The sequence below is a fragment of the Poecilia reticulata genome, chromosome 13, assembly GCF_904066995.2.
Source record: "Poecilia reticulata chromosome 13, P_reticulata-male-v2, whole genome shotgun sequence".
NCBI classification, from domain to species: domain Eukaryota; kingdom Metazoa; phylum Chordata; class Actinopteri; order Cyprinodontiformes; family Poeciliidae; genus Poecilia; species Poecilia reticulata.
In genome coordinates, this window is record NC_088842.1 from 8,683,223 (window position 1) to 8,699,990 (window position 16,768).

At 39.3% G+C, this 16,768-nt stretch overlaps 1 protein-coding gene across 3 annotated transcripts in view; it reads left to right on the plus strand.

The window, feature by feature from the left end:
* Positions 1–1,123: 1,123 nt before the first annotated feature.
* Positions 1,124–16,768, plus strand: part of LOC103474221 (CD166 antigen homolog A) — a 69,764-nt gene continuing 54,119 nt past the window's right edge. For 2 of the 3 annotated variants that reach the window (XM_008425043.3, XM_008425042.3), the window contains exon 1: positions 1,124–1,429. In XM_008425043.3, coding sequence (XP_008423265.1) covers positions 1,387–1,429 — 43 coding nt within the window. In that variant the 5' untranslated portion in view covers positions 1,124–1,386. The remainder of the gene's footprint in view (positions 1,430–16,768) is intronic. The other variant, XM_008425044.3, reaches the window with a different exon arrangement.

The following is a 16,768-nucleotide window of genomic DNA, read 5'->3' on the forward strand; positions in this document are numbered from 1 at the left end:
ACACTTTTTAATATAAATTTCAACCATTTTTTAAACATGTATATTCTTGTTTAGTTCAAAGAGCTGCTAATAATACATAATTTTAACATTTCTGTGTCTGGAAATGCAAATGTGTGATTTTAGAGAGGATCCAAAGTGTTTGTGAAATTTAGCTAGTCACAGACTGTTGTGGTCCTTAATCTCTTGTGAGTAGCAGGGCCCCACTGTAGATGGTGCATCGCAGTTTGTTTTATGGGGCTGTGCAGCTGAAGACCAGTATAATAACGATGCCTTTAGGTAACGGAGTGGGCGTGCGCGTGCGTGTGTGCATGGTTGCTTGTGTTGCCCCTTACAGACTAGCAACCTTTCTGTATTATCATTACATTTATTGCTATACCAGTATGTATGTTTAAAAGAAAATTCACAAATGATAAACATTACTTGTTTTGACTAATTGTAAATGTTAATAGAAAAACATAATCACAGTAATGTAGAACTATGGAACATTTTAAAACATGCTATAGCAAAGTCACAATTATTACCATTATGGTTATTATTAGTAGCAGTTTTGTTATTGTTGCCTTTCTTTTTACTGTTGCTGTGTTTACATTATGTTTGTAAGTTACTGAATAAATCATACTTCTTAAAATAATTTAATAATCTATCCCAAAAAAAAATTTCCTAAGCAAACTTTTTCATCACCTCAATTATTATAATATTTTTACTTCTGTTAGCTGTTAGCTTTACCCTCCCTGTGATTAACTTTTAAAAGCAGGTGGGAGTTGTGTTTATTTTTATTTATGTATTTTTTTTTAAGAAGTGCTGCTTTCCTCCAAGTGCCCCTTTGAGTTCTAAATGTGTGTGCAGACTGAGGATGAGAGTGAATGAATGAGAGGAGGGTAAGGGAGAGAAACGAGGAGTTGGAGATGAGAGAGTACAGAGAGGCGGTGGTGGGGTGGGGGGGGGGGCTTAAGGAGGCCGGTGTGATGGGGGGTGCACTTATATACGTGTGTGGGAGGAAGGAGGGGAGTGCTGCTGGAGGGGGGTGGGGGGGAGGAGCAGGGAGGGAGAGAGCGGGGAGGCGGGCAGGGGGTGAGTATCGGAGGCGGAGCCGCGCACAGGATCCTCCGCCCTCGCGTTCGTCTGCGAGCCCCTTGCAATTACCTGTTTGAGCAGAGCTGATGTGAGCGCGAGTTGGCGAGCACATGCCACGTTGGGAGAGGAGCCAACACTAACCAGCGCGAGGGAGCGAAGCGAGCCCGGCGCGCGAGGACTCTTTGATTTAATCCGCCTGCTTAAATAACAACAGTAAAAGAAAAAAAAAAAGAAATAAAATTGTGAAGTGGGTTTTAACAAACCTTCGAATCAGAAACAAAAGCTGACTAAGGATCTGTGAGAATCGCCAGGATGATGCACTTGTTGTCCCTCCTCTTCGCGCTCCTGTGCCAAGGTAAGCTAATTTCTTTTTTAGTCTGGGGTAACTGCATGGTGGTAGGAGAGGCGGACTCAGGTAAATGCGTGAAAAGTGCTTTTGTCTTCCTCGCAGGTGCAGTCACAACTTCAACAACAAGAAATAAACAGAAACGACGAGGTTTTAAATCACATTCTTAAGTTTGAGCTCTCGCTGATAGACTGTTTGCTTTAGGATAGGTCCTTCAAACATCTACATTTGACTATAATTCCCTCACTTGCCTTTTTAAAAAAATCAATATCAACTCTATCGTATTTCAAAAAAGATTTCCGGCTTATGTCGATAGGTGAGTTATTACTGTCTATAAAGTCATTATGTGCCCATTGTGGATCTGTGAGGTGGTCATCACTCACTCCTGATATGTGCTCAATGATTATGATGATCTCATTAACATGAGTCATTTTTCCGTGTGTGTTTTCTGTCCTTGTTAACAAGCAGGCTGTTGAGACCGAATGATGCCGGGCTCCTGTATGATTTATGATAATTATGGGCTGTCCATGCGAGGGAAGCATTCCTTACATGCTCTGTCTAGTAATTACACATAGGGATGTTGGCAGGAGTGTAGGCTTGTGTGAGTGAATGGATCCTTTAGTTTTAGCAAATCAAGTGGAATCTTTTGTTTTTAAGCCAGAAAGTATGTAGTGAAAGTGATTGTCTTCTTTTATGAGGAGGGAATACATTTAAATGTGGACAAAGGATGTGCGCCTCTGTGTTTTGCACATGTTTTGCATTTGTGGACATGTCTGCGGCTCTTTGTAGTTTTCCATTTTGTCTGCTCTTGTTGGGTCAACAGGTAGCAGCACCATGTGTTCTCATCACAGCCTGGCTGCAAGCAGAAAGCCATAAGCTCAGAGCATTTCCTGGGATAAGAGAGGGGCGGGGAGGTTGATCCCACTCTGCTCCCCTTCGCCTCCCTGCTCAGCAGTGGTGCCTGTTGTTGTAAAAGAACACCGCGAAGCACCTTTCAGCCCAATCCAGGTGCTTCATTTGAATGGAAATTTTTAAAAAAAAGAAAGGAAAAAGAAAGAGGTCTCTTAATGGCTTTACGTCATTGTGTTGCTGCGGTGCGGCGTGGGCTTTCAGATGTCCTCCAGAGTTTGGTCATGATGCGAGCAATTAAATAGTTGAAACATTTTGTCTTTGCTCGCAAGATCGCGAGAAAAGCAGTCACAGTGATTAACACGGTGTGAGAAAACTACTGAAAAGCTCTCGCTAAACATTTGGGAATGGCAGTAATAAGGCTGCTGCAGAGCTTGTTTCATGAACTGTTGGGGTTTATTTGATTTGAAGAGATCACATTTATAACAGCTGTGAGTGCTTGAGCTTCAAACTCCGAGCAACTGCTTGCAACCAGATACAGCAGGAGTCAGTCCTGGGACAAATACTCCAGAAAGATGCATCTGTTTTTTTGTTCACTGCCTCAGCTCCACCCTTCCCCCACCGTCGCTCCCCCACCCACCCTAACCACCACTCCCTCTTGCACTGCCAGTCCCAAACAGACAGACAGACAGTGCCTCGGTGTCACAGCTGGTCTTACTTGTCGGGCAAGTGGGGGCTCTTCTCTTGCTAATGGGCTAATCTCGCGCTGGGAGGGGGTCACCCAATTCCACCTGAGAGTCATTCACTCGCCACTCTTTCATCTCCTAACTAGGTTATGTCAAGGCTTGCCTGATGTTTGAATCTCAGGAAAAAGGGATTGAAGGGCTTTAATTGCATGTTTGGGTTCTGCGCTTAATTTCCCACAACTGTTCATTTGTGCCCCGTCTCTTTTGAAGACCGCTTGCAGTCGGGTTTCTTCCTTTTGAAAAGCGATTCCTTTGTGCAACTCGCAAGTATTGTGCCCCCTTCATGCAAAATTCAGACGCAGTCATGAGAGGTATGGGGAGCCATCCGAATCATGACTGAACAGAAATCCCGGAGCTTTACTTCCCATTTCGATATGCTGTTTAACTCTTCACCTCCTAAAACACTTTTCTGTGGACTGGAATATGAAAGTGGAAAGCTGCCCAAGTGGCGTGATGCGACTAGAAATTAAAATCGACCTGATTAAGACAAAAAAACAGAAACACAAAAATGAATAGCTGCACTTTTATTTTGGTGGCAAGCTTTGACTTGAGGCTCAGTTAACATATTGGGTTGATAGCTCTCCTGGTGACTTTAATTAGTTTCACTCCAGATTAGTTGGATCTGGAGGCTAAAGCTGGATGGTAGTTCAACAGAAGCTAATGTCAGTGTGGACATCCACAGTCTTCCAACAATTCCCGCCTTAATAAATGTCATTGGGGTCTCTGTGAACACTTGTTATACGGACGTTTGAACCTCTGCTGTGTTTACAATTAGGTGGTCATTTGCAGAAGAAGAGCTGATAATTATTTCCACAGGAAATTGAGGTTGGAGGGGGCAGTGTTCCACCAGTGATCGTCCTGCGTGAAACATATTCTGAGCGCATACAGAGCATACAGAGAGCTTCCTAATGGTTGAGGTATAACATGATGTTGATATTTAAAAACACCTAAATGCTTCCCTTCTTGTCTTGTATATGTGAAACCACTGTGTAGCATCTCATGAGGTGTACCTAACTTTGCAATAAGTAAGGCAGTGTAAAAATCAATAAAACAGCATTCACTTAGTCCGATAAAAATCTGCTCCTTGTCCGAACAGGGTTGAGTTTTACCAGAAGTTGCGCGCGCTGTTAGCAACCATTCCCCACTGCGAAGAGATAAGTGCGAGTTGAACGGGAATAATTAAGCATTTGGAAAATTACAGGCAGACTGCAATTCCGATAAAAAACAAAGAAAAACAAAAATGCCAAAATGTAGCAATTTGTTCCTACAGACTTCTGTTTCATACAACTTGAACCTCTAAAGGTTCATACTGTTCTACAGGAAGAATATTTCTGTGACAGGTAGAAATTGTTTCACACAGGAAGATTATCGATGGTGCACCACCTCCTACCTCCACCTCTGTGTAAAAATTCATTGGGTTCTCTATGAATAACAACACATATAAAGGTTATAGCAACTTATAACATGACTTGTGACTAAACCATTATGAAGTTTTTGTTTTTTTAGTAGACTACAGTAATTTTAAGATGGTAGAAATCTGCTTTAGTTTTGGGACGTCTTGGACTAGCCGTTAGCTTCAGGTTCTGTTCAGCTACTCTAAATATTCAGACTTCATGTGCAAATAACTGCACATGACTGCAGATGTGAAGTCACATTAATGACCTAAATATTTGTACTGTAGTTGAACAGTGTGAACGTTTTGGGATTTATCTTAAAGGGAAGTCTGTATTGGTCTTTTGTTTTTATTATCTGTTAACTTCAGAATCTGGCACAAGCTATATGCTAAGTAATCGTAGGATTACACCAGATGCAAACAAGGCAGTGGTTTAAAGGTCAAAAGAATAACAACTGTTTGAAATAATAGGATTATTTTTATCAGAATTGTTTTAAGATGGTAGAAGTCCATTATAGTCATGTCACTCTCAAGCTAGCTGCTAGCTTCAGCTCCTGGGACCAACTTACCTAAATAATCATCGGCTTCCGTGCAAAATCCTGTTCAGTACAAATTTGACTGTGGTCTAACATTTCTTTAAATTGAGAGACTACAAAAGCTATGGGATTTTTTAGATTAGAGTCATTTTAAGACAGCAAATGTTCTCCTTTCGTTGGTCCCTCCTGGACTAGCCATTAGCTCCAACCTCCAGGACAAATTATGCAAATAACTACCTAATGCAAAAATGAAAGCAGTTTCAAGGCTTGTTCAATATCATTTGTGTATATAAAAAAAGAAACAACCATTGCATTCGAGACTGAAGCCATTTTAAGTCATTCTTTTAGCTCCTTTTGGTGTAGCTGTGAGTCTCAACTAATCTGGATTCATTCTAAATAAATAAGCCAAAGGAGCTGCAGTATTAAGTTTGCATAACCTTGCTTCAGACATTCTAAAATGTCCCTTTAAAGGGAATAAATGGGCTGCAAAATCCATGTAGTCTGACTAACAGCATCTTAAAGGAACAAAGGGAACATCAGCCCTATTAATCCACAGTTCCCCTCACTTCTTATAATAAGAATGCTTGAAATGCTCCCAAAAGTGATATCTATGCACGTTATTGTCCTGCTGGCTACTTAACCCAAATTTAGCTGCTCATGATGTCTCTCAAAAGGCTCTAAAGACCTCTTAGTGCTTAGTTGCGAGTGAGAATGTGAAGTGGACCCCCCTTTTTTTTTTCTCATTTCACACAGTTAGCACACTTGTGTTTTGGATGAAAAAGACCACGGATAAAGGGAGGCAGACGCTATTTCTTATACAAGAAGCACAAAGAAAGTGAGATATAAGAAGGAGACAGATGTTCGCTGCTGAGAATAAGGTTTGTGTGTGCTTATTTGTGTGCACCTTGCGCTCCACTGGCCTTGATCAGAATAAGAAATGAGCGGAAAGTCTGAGCAGAAGGCAGAGCTGTTGCTGGTGGAGAGAAGAGGGGAAAAAAAAAAACAGCGAGGCTCCTTTTAAAAAAAGGAAAACAAAAGAAAACCTGAGGCCTATTCAGGCTGGTGAGGTCATACTGTAAATTAAAGCAGCATTTGAGGCTGGGAGCCCTATGTCATTTCTCACCAGGGGTCCAGGATTCCTAGCATCGCCCCTGGTAGCAGCGCTCCATGACCAGACCATAACAGCCAAGCCTAAATTATTTTCCCCCCGATCCGCTAGCTTCACTATTAAGATTACGACAAACTAAAAGTAACGCAAAAAACAACTCAGAGTACCGACGAAAGGAGAGACACAGATGTTGCGTCATTTTTGATTAAAACTCCCAAAAGAGCCGGTTTTATTACACATCTAAAAGTGGGTAAGCACACATTAGAGCGGCTCGTTACCCTGCTCTACTTCTCCGAGACGGAAAAGACGCTTCAGATACCGGCGTTTCTAAGAAATCAGGCCGGTGCGTCTTCTCCTCCCTGGAGAATCGATGCTTATATCGTGTGCATCCTTACCATATGGTGCTCTGCTTTGGGTCTGCTCATTAATACTGCACACCTCAAATTAGAGGTAGACTAATAATATATATAGTGCAGATGAGGACAGTTTTTTTTTAAACTGTAATTTTTCATGTTTAGAATGTACTCGGCACATTGATTTTCTTTTCTTTTTTTGGTTCTTTGTCTGTACCCCCTTACACAGTGAGCAGTGAGTGGGTGTGCTCAGGCTTGTATCTACCCCACAGCAGGACACCGAACAGGTGGAAGAGTGTTGGTTTTTTTTTTTTTGTGCCTGAGGAAGGGGGGAGGGTATCTCTTTATGATCCAATGCTTGTGAGTACAGTTGTTGGAAGAACAGCTTGTTCTCATCACTCACCTTGAGCGGAAAGATAACTCCAAGTCTCATTTGTTCGGGACTCTTAAATAGATTGTGTCTTTTTTCTTTCTTTTTTTTTTTTTTAGATCATTTTGACTAGTAGTGTAGCAAAGCATTCAGCTCTTGAGATTGAGATTAGGAGCACAATACTGGATTCATGAGGATGAAACCCAAAGTTTGGCAATGTTTTTGGGAATTTCAAAATTCCTTTTTTGTTTTAATTAATCAATAATAAATGTTGGAAAAACCCATCACTCAGTTTAGTTTGATACGTCTGCCTATTTTTGTCTTGTGTTGATGCCTAAAAATGATTGAAATTTCTCCTTTTTATATAATTTTTTCACAATCTGTCCAGTGTAGTTATAGAATTCAGGTTTGATTAGTTGAAGTATTTTATATGTAGAAAAAACTTGACAAGCATTTTAGCTTAGCAACAGTGAGAAACTACAAAGCACTTGCAGTAAGTCAACCATGATTTTCTCTCATTGTTCATAAGTTGTTTGCATTGTGAACATCATACATTAAATATTTATTTTTTCTACTATGCAGCCAAGATGAAATGGTTTAAAAATAATATTTAGATGTGTGTTGTTGGCCCAGTTGCTACTTCTGTTAGCCGACTCTCTCAATCCATCTGGGGAGGAGAACTGTGGTGTGTCCTCTTTTCATCCAGAAATGCAAACATCCTTTAAGTCAGAATTACAACTGGGAAACTGAACCCAAAGCCCAAAATTAATCAACAGCTCAGCATACACACCTGCAGCTGTATAACTTCTGTATGTTCCTTTAGTTAGACCACCTAATATAGATACAAATACACTGTTATTGACTAGCATTGTCTCTAGTAGTTGGCACCAAATTATCCTACTGGCATTCAGACTTTGATCCAAGCCCCTGGACAATTCAGATGCTCCACTTCTTCCTCTTGCTTCCAAGTCAAGGTGTGTTCACACCAACCCTGTTTAGTCCGCTTTAATCGAACTCCAGTTCACATTTGTCTAGAAAGTTTGGTTTGTTTGGGGAAATGTGAATCAATTGAACTCTGAGGAGGAGCAAAAATAAACTCTGGTCCACCTAAAAACCTAACTCTTGGTTTAGTTTAAGTGAACTCTGCTGCGGTTCAAATGCGTATGTGAACGTCGAATAGACCGGCGACCACTCTAAAAGTAGAAAGCGAACAATAAAACTGGGCTTTCTGGGTGAATCCAACAATTGGGTGAGTCTGACGCTAGCGGAAGAAATGTCTCTTGGTCCTTTTGCTAAAGACAAAAAAGAAATCCTGCAACCGCTTAAATCTGCTTTACATTTCATAAGGAAGAAAGTTGCGCTCTGTCTTCTTCAGTGAGTTTTTTATGTCATTTCCTTCTGTGATTCTTGGTGCACCACAGGCAAGTGAGTGAACAGGTTTTTAAAAATTTTTTTGTTAGACACAGTGCAATGTGAAAGCAAACCGCACCAGAGGATAATGTAACAAATGTTTTGGTCCCCAATCAAACTGATGCTACCGGACTATCAAGAATCTCGACTATCAAGGTGTAACAAAGTGTAAAGCATCATTGTATCAGTGTTTGCAATATCAAAACCTCAACATATTATTTGAAAATGTTGCGATTGTTAATAAATTCCAAGTGTAATGAGTTCACAGTTTGCATGCCAATAAGATAATCCAATTCGTAGGATGGAGTCTTAAAGCATTAGATTCCCATATCAGACATGGATCAAAGTAATTATTTAAAGCGAATCACAAGGCAGATTTCACTCTGATTAAAAGTATTGTGGCGTTTTTTTGTTGCCAGATCTCGTACCAGAAAACAGTTACACTCCTAGCTTGAAAATCTCATCACCTTTCAGATGAGACGCCACTGTGAAAATACGAGCCAACATGTGAACATGCTGAATTTTCTTAACATGTCACACAGAGCAATTCCCTTTCTGCTAGGTTCACAGAGCTGGGAGACTTATGACTGTCCTTGCCTTGAGAAAAACAAAAGACTTGTGTGGCAAAAGTAATCACTCTCAGGCGACGACTCAATAAAGGAAGGGTCCTTTGTTCGCCCGCAACAGTTTTACACACAGGATTATCAGTGAAAACAGCGGCGAGTGAATCTTAATTACGCTTTGGTGATTGGCTTGCCCCACTTTGAAGGCAGAGCGTGAGAGATATATTCAATTTTAATCATCTCTGCCAAAACTGCCTTTTCAGCTGCTCGTTTCTGATGTAATTAGCCGGTCAGGTCCAAAAAAAAAAAAGTTTGTTGGGAGTTTAGCTCATTATTTAGTCTTCACAAATCGAGTAAAGTAAAAATAGAGATAAACAAAAAATAATTCCCCCCCCTCAACATTTCCTGACTTTTCTCACCACTCACAGGTTTGCCTTGCAAATGGTTTATTTGTTATCCAAGAGGAAGGAGTAAAAAAAAAAATCTATTGTCTCTGCTTTAAAGACTTAACAGCAGAAAGGTGACTGCTCTGCACAGTTGTGCCTCTTTCTCTGTGTGGGAACGCGCCACCATTGAAATGCACGAAGCCAGTCTTGGATTTTGGTAAAAGACGAACGGTGCTCTGAAACTCTAACCCTTGTTTCGTGGAGGGGGTAACAAAAAAAAAAGAAAAGAAGTGAGGTTGTTTCTGTCTTTTGTCATTGACGCATCCCCCTCCGGCTTTCAGTGGATTCCTGCGGACTCCTGCCGACTGTATTGTAAGGGTGGCTCTTTTTAAACAAATGAGTATATGATAGTGACTTCTTGCTCCCGCTTCTCTCTTTGTCATTAATATGGAACAGCACATACCCCCTCGGAGGGGGAGGAGGAGGGAGGCGGCGCGGAGTAGCTGCCGCCGGTCCCGGCAACTCACATGTGCAACCTGGAGAAGCGGGAGGAGGGAGTCTCTCTGCTCCGTATGAAAAGCCTGGTGCCACACCCATCCCTAACAGGGCCTAGATCTTTGTTCAAATTTTCCATTAGTCGTTGCTCCATTTTAATGAATTCTTCGACTGACTCCCTAACCCCCCGCCCACCCCCCATTAAATGTGATGGTAATGAATCACGAGGACAAATGAGGAATACCACAAATTGGCAAATCGCATGTATACGGGAAGCTACAGGATATTTGCTAATGCCACTTTTTGCTTTTATGAATAGCGTTTAATGGACTTCTGCGGTCATGGTTTCTGGATGAAATTAGAGATAAAGTGGTTCCCGTTGCTGCTCTCCTCCTGGCATAAAAAGTAAAGATGCACCGATCCACTTTTTTCACTTCCGATACCGACGCACATATCTGACGTTTAGCATTGTCCAATATCAAGTTGATATAGAAAATCAGCACTGAATTGACTTAAAATGTTTCTTTTTTCTCTTTTTTTTTTAAAAAGAGAAAAATGTACTGAAATACAAATGTATTTGATATCTCTTCAGTCCAGCGCATCCAGATCATTGCATCTCCATATAAAAGTGGGTCATAGTAGTGAACCTTTAATATTTATGCCTTAGTTATCCTTTCTAACTATTAATGAGTCTCCTGGCATGCGAGGAGTTTTCATTTCGTTTATATAAGACCCTTTTTTTTACTTTGTACTTTTTTAGAGGTTAAAGAGAGTCAAGAAAGTTGATACAGCTTTGGTGCAAAAAAAAAAGGTGAAACATTCATTTCATGCCTCGAGGCAGCTAATAAAATGACGAGGAGTTTTGTCTTGCGATTCATGCATGAATCACTCTCTTTTGCAAGAAGTCTCTCTATTCACTCTGTTGCTGTCAAGCCATTTTTTTTTTTTTTGATTCATGAAACATCACGCCGCTTCCATCACGTCCCAACCCCTGGGAACTTGGAAACAACGGTTTTGTGTCGGCATTTGACCCCCAAGTATTCGCATTCTTGCCGTTTTAAAAGCGGCTTCTTTGTTGCGCCGCTGATGTCCACCATCCCTTTCTTCACAGGCTATGGCAGCGCCTGGAGCTATTGCTGATTATAGTGGTGCAGTTGAAGTTCTTGGAGACAGGGGTTCTCATTCAGGGAGGCTCTCTGTCACAGGGGAAGGGCTTGTAGAGAAGATCTCTGCTTGGAAATTAAAAGCATCTTATTTTGGCAGTATCTAAGCAGCAGATGTAATGAAGGACTAAATGGTTAGTCTATCTCACTTAGTCTTGTCAATACACTTTTGGCTCTATTGAATCTTTTCAAGAAGTCAATAGTGTGCCTTGGGGAAAAAGAGATTGAAATGGTGTAGCTTCCCAACAACGGTGAATCACACATTTAACAAAAATTTTCTGGTAATAGACATGAACTAGTAGTGATCAAGGTATTACCAGCCAAAGATAATCTCCATTTTCCTTTAATCTCTTTCCTTCCTGTTGTAATTATCTTTGAATCGACTATAGCACAAACTCAGTTTTATTTTAATTTAACCTTTACGTGTATAAAAAGCATTCAGAATGAAACGGCCTGCAGCATCTTTAATAGTAATAGTCTAATGAATGTTGTAGGAATTATTAGATTATTCCCATTTATTAATCTCAGCACATCTTCCCAGCCTTTGTACAATTTTTAATGAACTCCAAAAAAAGCTGCTGTTTTATGTGTTTATAAAAAAAAAAATTGTTTTTCAGTTTTGATTCAGATTAAACACAAATAAGATCAATGATTAATTGAACAGTGATTATTGAATTTAAAGTTAACTAATTCAGTAACTGATTAATCGTTAACCAAAATATAGAGACTCTTTTTAAAAAAAAAGGCAGTTTTCTAAAACAACAAATATTTAGAGCAGCAGTTTAGCCAAAAATGTCCAAAAAGTACATATATTTTGGTGGAAAAAAGGTGGAAAAAAATAAAAACTGTAAACATGTTTTACCCAGAATTCAAGTGGGATCCACCTGGTTAAAGTTCTGTAAAAAACTCAAATAAAATCCTCGTAAGCACTTTTTACTGTCCAATTATTAATCACTTAATTCAAAAAATAATCAAATGTTTATCTCTACACTGTATTGCTGTTAAATTAAGCAGAAAGAGCTGAGCTGTTCTCGTGTTGTTTTTTTAGCTGCAGATTCATCTTTTCCTACAAATGATCAAGTGTTCATTAAAGGACTTCTTATGTTATTGCATTTTAGCAAAAAAAAATCTTATTTAAAAAAAGATTTGAATTGTTTTCTTTGCATCTTTTAATGTGTTTTTAATATTGTATAAAAAAAAAGGGTTAAATTGCCTGATTAATCGATTACTAAAATAATAATTTAAGGGCTGTAGCCCTTAAAGAATCAAATTTGTCCTTATTTGACCAATTAGCAATTGAAGCTAATTGAGAGAAAAGTGGCTGATTTTCATCACTGACTAACTGATGGGTCCATCACAATTTAAAACATGAAAACCACTTGACATAAAAACAATTGAGAATGATGGGGTGTTTTTTGGCACTAATGTACTACCATAACACTTGTATATTGGTCTGAGGGAAACTATTTTGACTTCAAAGCTTGGCTGGCTGATTGGTGCTCCACTCAAACAATTTCTGCTAAACTACCAGAACAAAGCAGATTATAAGAAATCTACTTTCATCCTCAAGTTGGAACACCTTTTGGCCACGTCTCAAAATAAGCGACATGTTCCACTGAACATTAGTAACGCTTATCCAGGGGGTTTGCACATTTAAAACAATTACCTAACATTTATAAATATGCCAAAAATACAAGCAAAGGATAAACACTTGGGGTGATTGGTCATAAAGTAAGGAAAAAAATGAGATGTGTAGCTTGGGGAAGTAAAAAAAAAAGTTTTAACAAAGTACTAAAACAGCCAGCTTCATAAATTATAATCCCTTCTCCCCATCCCATTTAAAAGCATCTTTCTTTTTCTTGCATTCTAGTCAGTGAACAGCTAAGACTTCCTTTTTGGCTTAAGGGCATGTCTTTTCTAATGAGAAACTGCCAAAAAAAAAAAAAAAAAACACAATTTTGTGTGAGGAAATGTAATCCTCACAACAGCTTACTGTGACTTGAAACTGTCTCGTCACTTACAGGCAGCGGCAGAGTCTCCTCCCCGGTTCAGATTCGCAGGCCATGTATCTTGGCTCGCGCCCTCCTTGTGGACGTGTTAGATGTTTTCTGATAAAGTATTCTTCATCGCTGCTAAGTATTCAGCTGCCTCCTCTGCCAGACCCTACGAGGGGAGGTGAAGAGATGCTTGTCTTGTAATTGGATGCAAAACTTAATTTTTCTAATGGGACGTATTAGGAGGTCAGCAGCCTGTGCGCACCTGGAGTGAATTTCAAAGCAACGCATAACCCCCCTCAGGCCCCATTTATATTCAGGTTATGGTGCCTTTTTTCCCTCTCGGTACAAAACAAGAAACAGGTGTTGTACGATTCCAGTTTAGTGATTTAATACAATTTAACAAGATTGTTTTTAAGTCTGCTAAATCTGTGGTTTGAGGAGGAAAAGAAAATCAGAATATGAAAGACGCCATAGGATCAAGTAAAAGATGCAGAAAAACTGAGACGTCGTGTTGTGATCCGCTGAAAACAGACCGAAAATCTGTTCAGAAGAACAGACCCCCAGGGTGCAGCAGCTGGGATTTTCTGCATTTTTTTTTCTATTTTCTTTGGAGAGGAAATCTTAGGATTACCTGTCTCATTGTGGAGGACTTGCTGTAGCACGCTCACATAAACAAAGCCAACACGAATGACTACTCCGAACCGAGACGGCATCAGAGCCACGGTATGTTTTTATGAGCATGTTTACCCAGATAATATTATATTGTGGGTTTCAAATAAATAGATGAGTTTGTTCTCTGCTCAAGGCTGCATCCTTTATTCTTTTTTTTCCACATATCATGCTTGAATGAATCCGTTTCTTATTGAAATGTCTTGTAGTTAATGCATTTTCATATCTCAGGCCATTACATCTGCTGGTAGCAATGTTCGCTTGTAAGAGTTTGTTTATATATATATGTATATATATATATGTATGTATAATTTTTTTAAATCTTTTATCCTCCCTATAGGGTACTTGGAATGACTCTGCTTTCCCTCGTGCATATTTGAGTATGCACAATACTTCTTTAGTTTTTAGTAGAGATGTGCTGATCAGGTTTTTTCCTGCTGATTCTGATCACCGATACCGATCACATAATTATTATTTTTTTAATCATAAGCACTACTGGTTACATTATGTGGAAAAAGGAACCATAAATTCGCCTTATTTTAGTGTTTTTAATAACTTTTACCAAGAACAGAACAAAACAGGCATTGTGTAAATTGTACTGCTATCGGTAATACTGTCTTTAACAGACTGAAAACATATGAAGGCTCTGAAGAGGCTAAATAATAATAATAATAGTCAAAATAAAACCTCTCAACATTGCCAAAAAATTCAAGTATAAAACTTAACATTCAAAGGCAAATACAAGATCCATTACAATAAACAATCCTGAGTTACTGAATGAAAACGTCTTGATAGCATGGCGGCTGGCTGATTACTGCTAGTTCTGAGTGGCTGTTTCTGCCTGAGCGGACTAATTATGCAGAACAGGGAGGAGATCGATTATTTTTTCAGAGATTATCCGTCTCATGTTAGGACAGCGAAAGTTTTAATACGTATGTAAAATGTATTTTTTAAGTTAGATGCTGCAGCTTTAAGCAGAGGTTCGGTGTGTGAGTCACTACCAGGTGGAGCAGAAGCGGCGCTCCGTCTGTGAAATATTACTACCTGTAGCGCGTAGCAGCGGTTCAACAGCGAGAACAGAACCAGCGTCTTACATCGCAGCTCTAAGACTTAAATAATTTTGCGGGTTATTTGTTTAGCTTTCTGACCGTCATGCTAATCCGGGTGAGTGTTTGTAGCTGTGTGCTGCTTTACCTGCTATCTGATCCTCCATATGTCTTTTTTACTGCAGTGAGCCTCGATGTAGCCAAACTTCGTCAAGTATGACATTGTTTTTTTGCCATATTAGATTCGTCGTGCTGATGCATTTTGACCTGCTTCACCCCACTGCTTCAATTTTCCACCGTAACACGCAAACTTCCCGATTTACTCAGTGCGATATAGTTCCACACGACATCGCTTAGGATTTGTTGCTACGCATTTGCGCAGAGTGAAGGAAAGAGGAGACCAGCTGAACAGGCAGGCTGCGAAATGAGATGCAGGTGATCGGTTTGTGTGATCGGCAACAAGAGACCGTGATCGGCGATCACCGATCATACACTTTTTCACGGAAATCGGCCGATTATGATCGGCGGCCGATCGATCGGCACACCTCTAGTTTTTAGTTGTAAATCTGTTCGGCAATCTGATGAAAACGGAACTATAAAAAGTAAAAGAGTGCCCACAAAAGGTCTGTGGCCCAGGGATCTAAGAAAATGATTTCTTGTATCATGTCTTAATCCAAACAGTATGTCCCTGTTTAATATTCTCATTTCCTTTTGAACCTAAAGCATTAAACACCAGCCCCATACAGAGAAATGGAAGATTTGATGCAAGCTAATATCCCAACTTTGACTGTGTGGTGCAGTACAGTGGTTTGAACACAGAGGGGGAAACAAAAAAAGCATGTCTTTCATGTACTTATAAAAAGAGTCTCTGTGTTAACCACAGGTAGTGACCCAATTCCTAACTGTTTCTGGAGGCCGAAACTGATACTGATGGTTTCTCAGAAAGATCTGTTTACCATCTGAGACAGTACTTTAAGTCTAACGCGGAATTATAAAGAAAATGTTGACTAAATATAAGGAATCTGAAGGACAGATAGTTGACTTATGTATACATTTATCAGCAAGTAATGAGTTTTGGAATTTGCTGCCCAATAACTAGATTGACAAACTCTTTCGAAGCAAAAATCGAATCCTTTTTGATAATAGCAAAAGTCTAGGTATTCAGAATAAACTGAGTCATACTGGCTCTGTACAAAATTACTTTCCCAGCCAACATTGAATTGACTCAGAAAATAGTTCAGTAATATTAATTTAATATCAATCTTTATCCGTAGAGCACTATTCAAACACGAAGAGGGCAACGCAGTCAAAGAAGGTAAATAGGAAGCGATGAAAAACAAGCAAACCAAAAAGTCGTCATAAGCTAACTATGGCTAAAAAGAGAAAAGCAAAGAAAAAAATGTCTGTTTTCAGAGGTGTGTGGTTAGAGGAACTGAGGAAACTTTAGCAACCCGCTGGAGTTAGTGTTGTAGAAACGCCTCGGGATTTCATTGTTGATGCATCACATTTTAGTCCTGGTGATTAATAGCAAATTTAAGCCATTCTCATCTTATAATGGATGAAACTTTCTAGAAACTTGTTTTAAGTGGAAGTAAATATGGAGAAATTAGGTGCATATTCTGAAACCTCAATTTCCATTTATTCTTTTAGTGCATGTGTATTGGGAAAGACTGTGAAACATATAGCTACTCTGTCATGAAATGGTAATCTATTTTTGTTGTAACACTTCCATGTTTTCTTTTGCACATTTAATATTTTCTTTATAGTCTTGGACTAAAAGTTAAATGGTTGGTACACGGTTTCAAATTAGTAAAGTAATCATTAGCTGTAATAATTACAAATTAACTCATGTTTATTTGTCATGTTAGCCATTCTTAGCCTTCAGCCTGCTGAGATGAGTTAAACTTCATCAGTGTAGATTGTGAGTTTGCATGGCATATTATGACATTTAAAAAAGTTGACATGCATAAAAGGTAATGCTGCAATGGTATTTACTCTATATTCTGAATAAAATGTGAGGCAAAATACATTAGTCTATAGGAGTATTGGTTTCTGCATCAATAACTGCCTGTCAGACCTAATATAGAATTAGCATAAAGAAGTTTCTCAAAACTAAAATGCCTGACACCATTAGTGTAGCCAGGTTAATTGCTTGTTTTATAATTTGTTGGACCGTTAAGGTTCCAATCAGCAATACACTGTTTTCACCACTGCTTGGGCAGGTTTGTCTGCCAATTTGTTAGCATCAAACCGAAAATATCAGT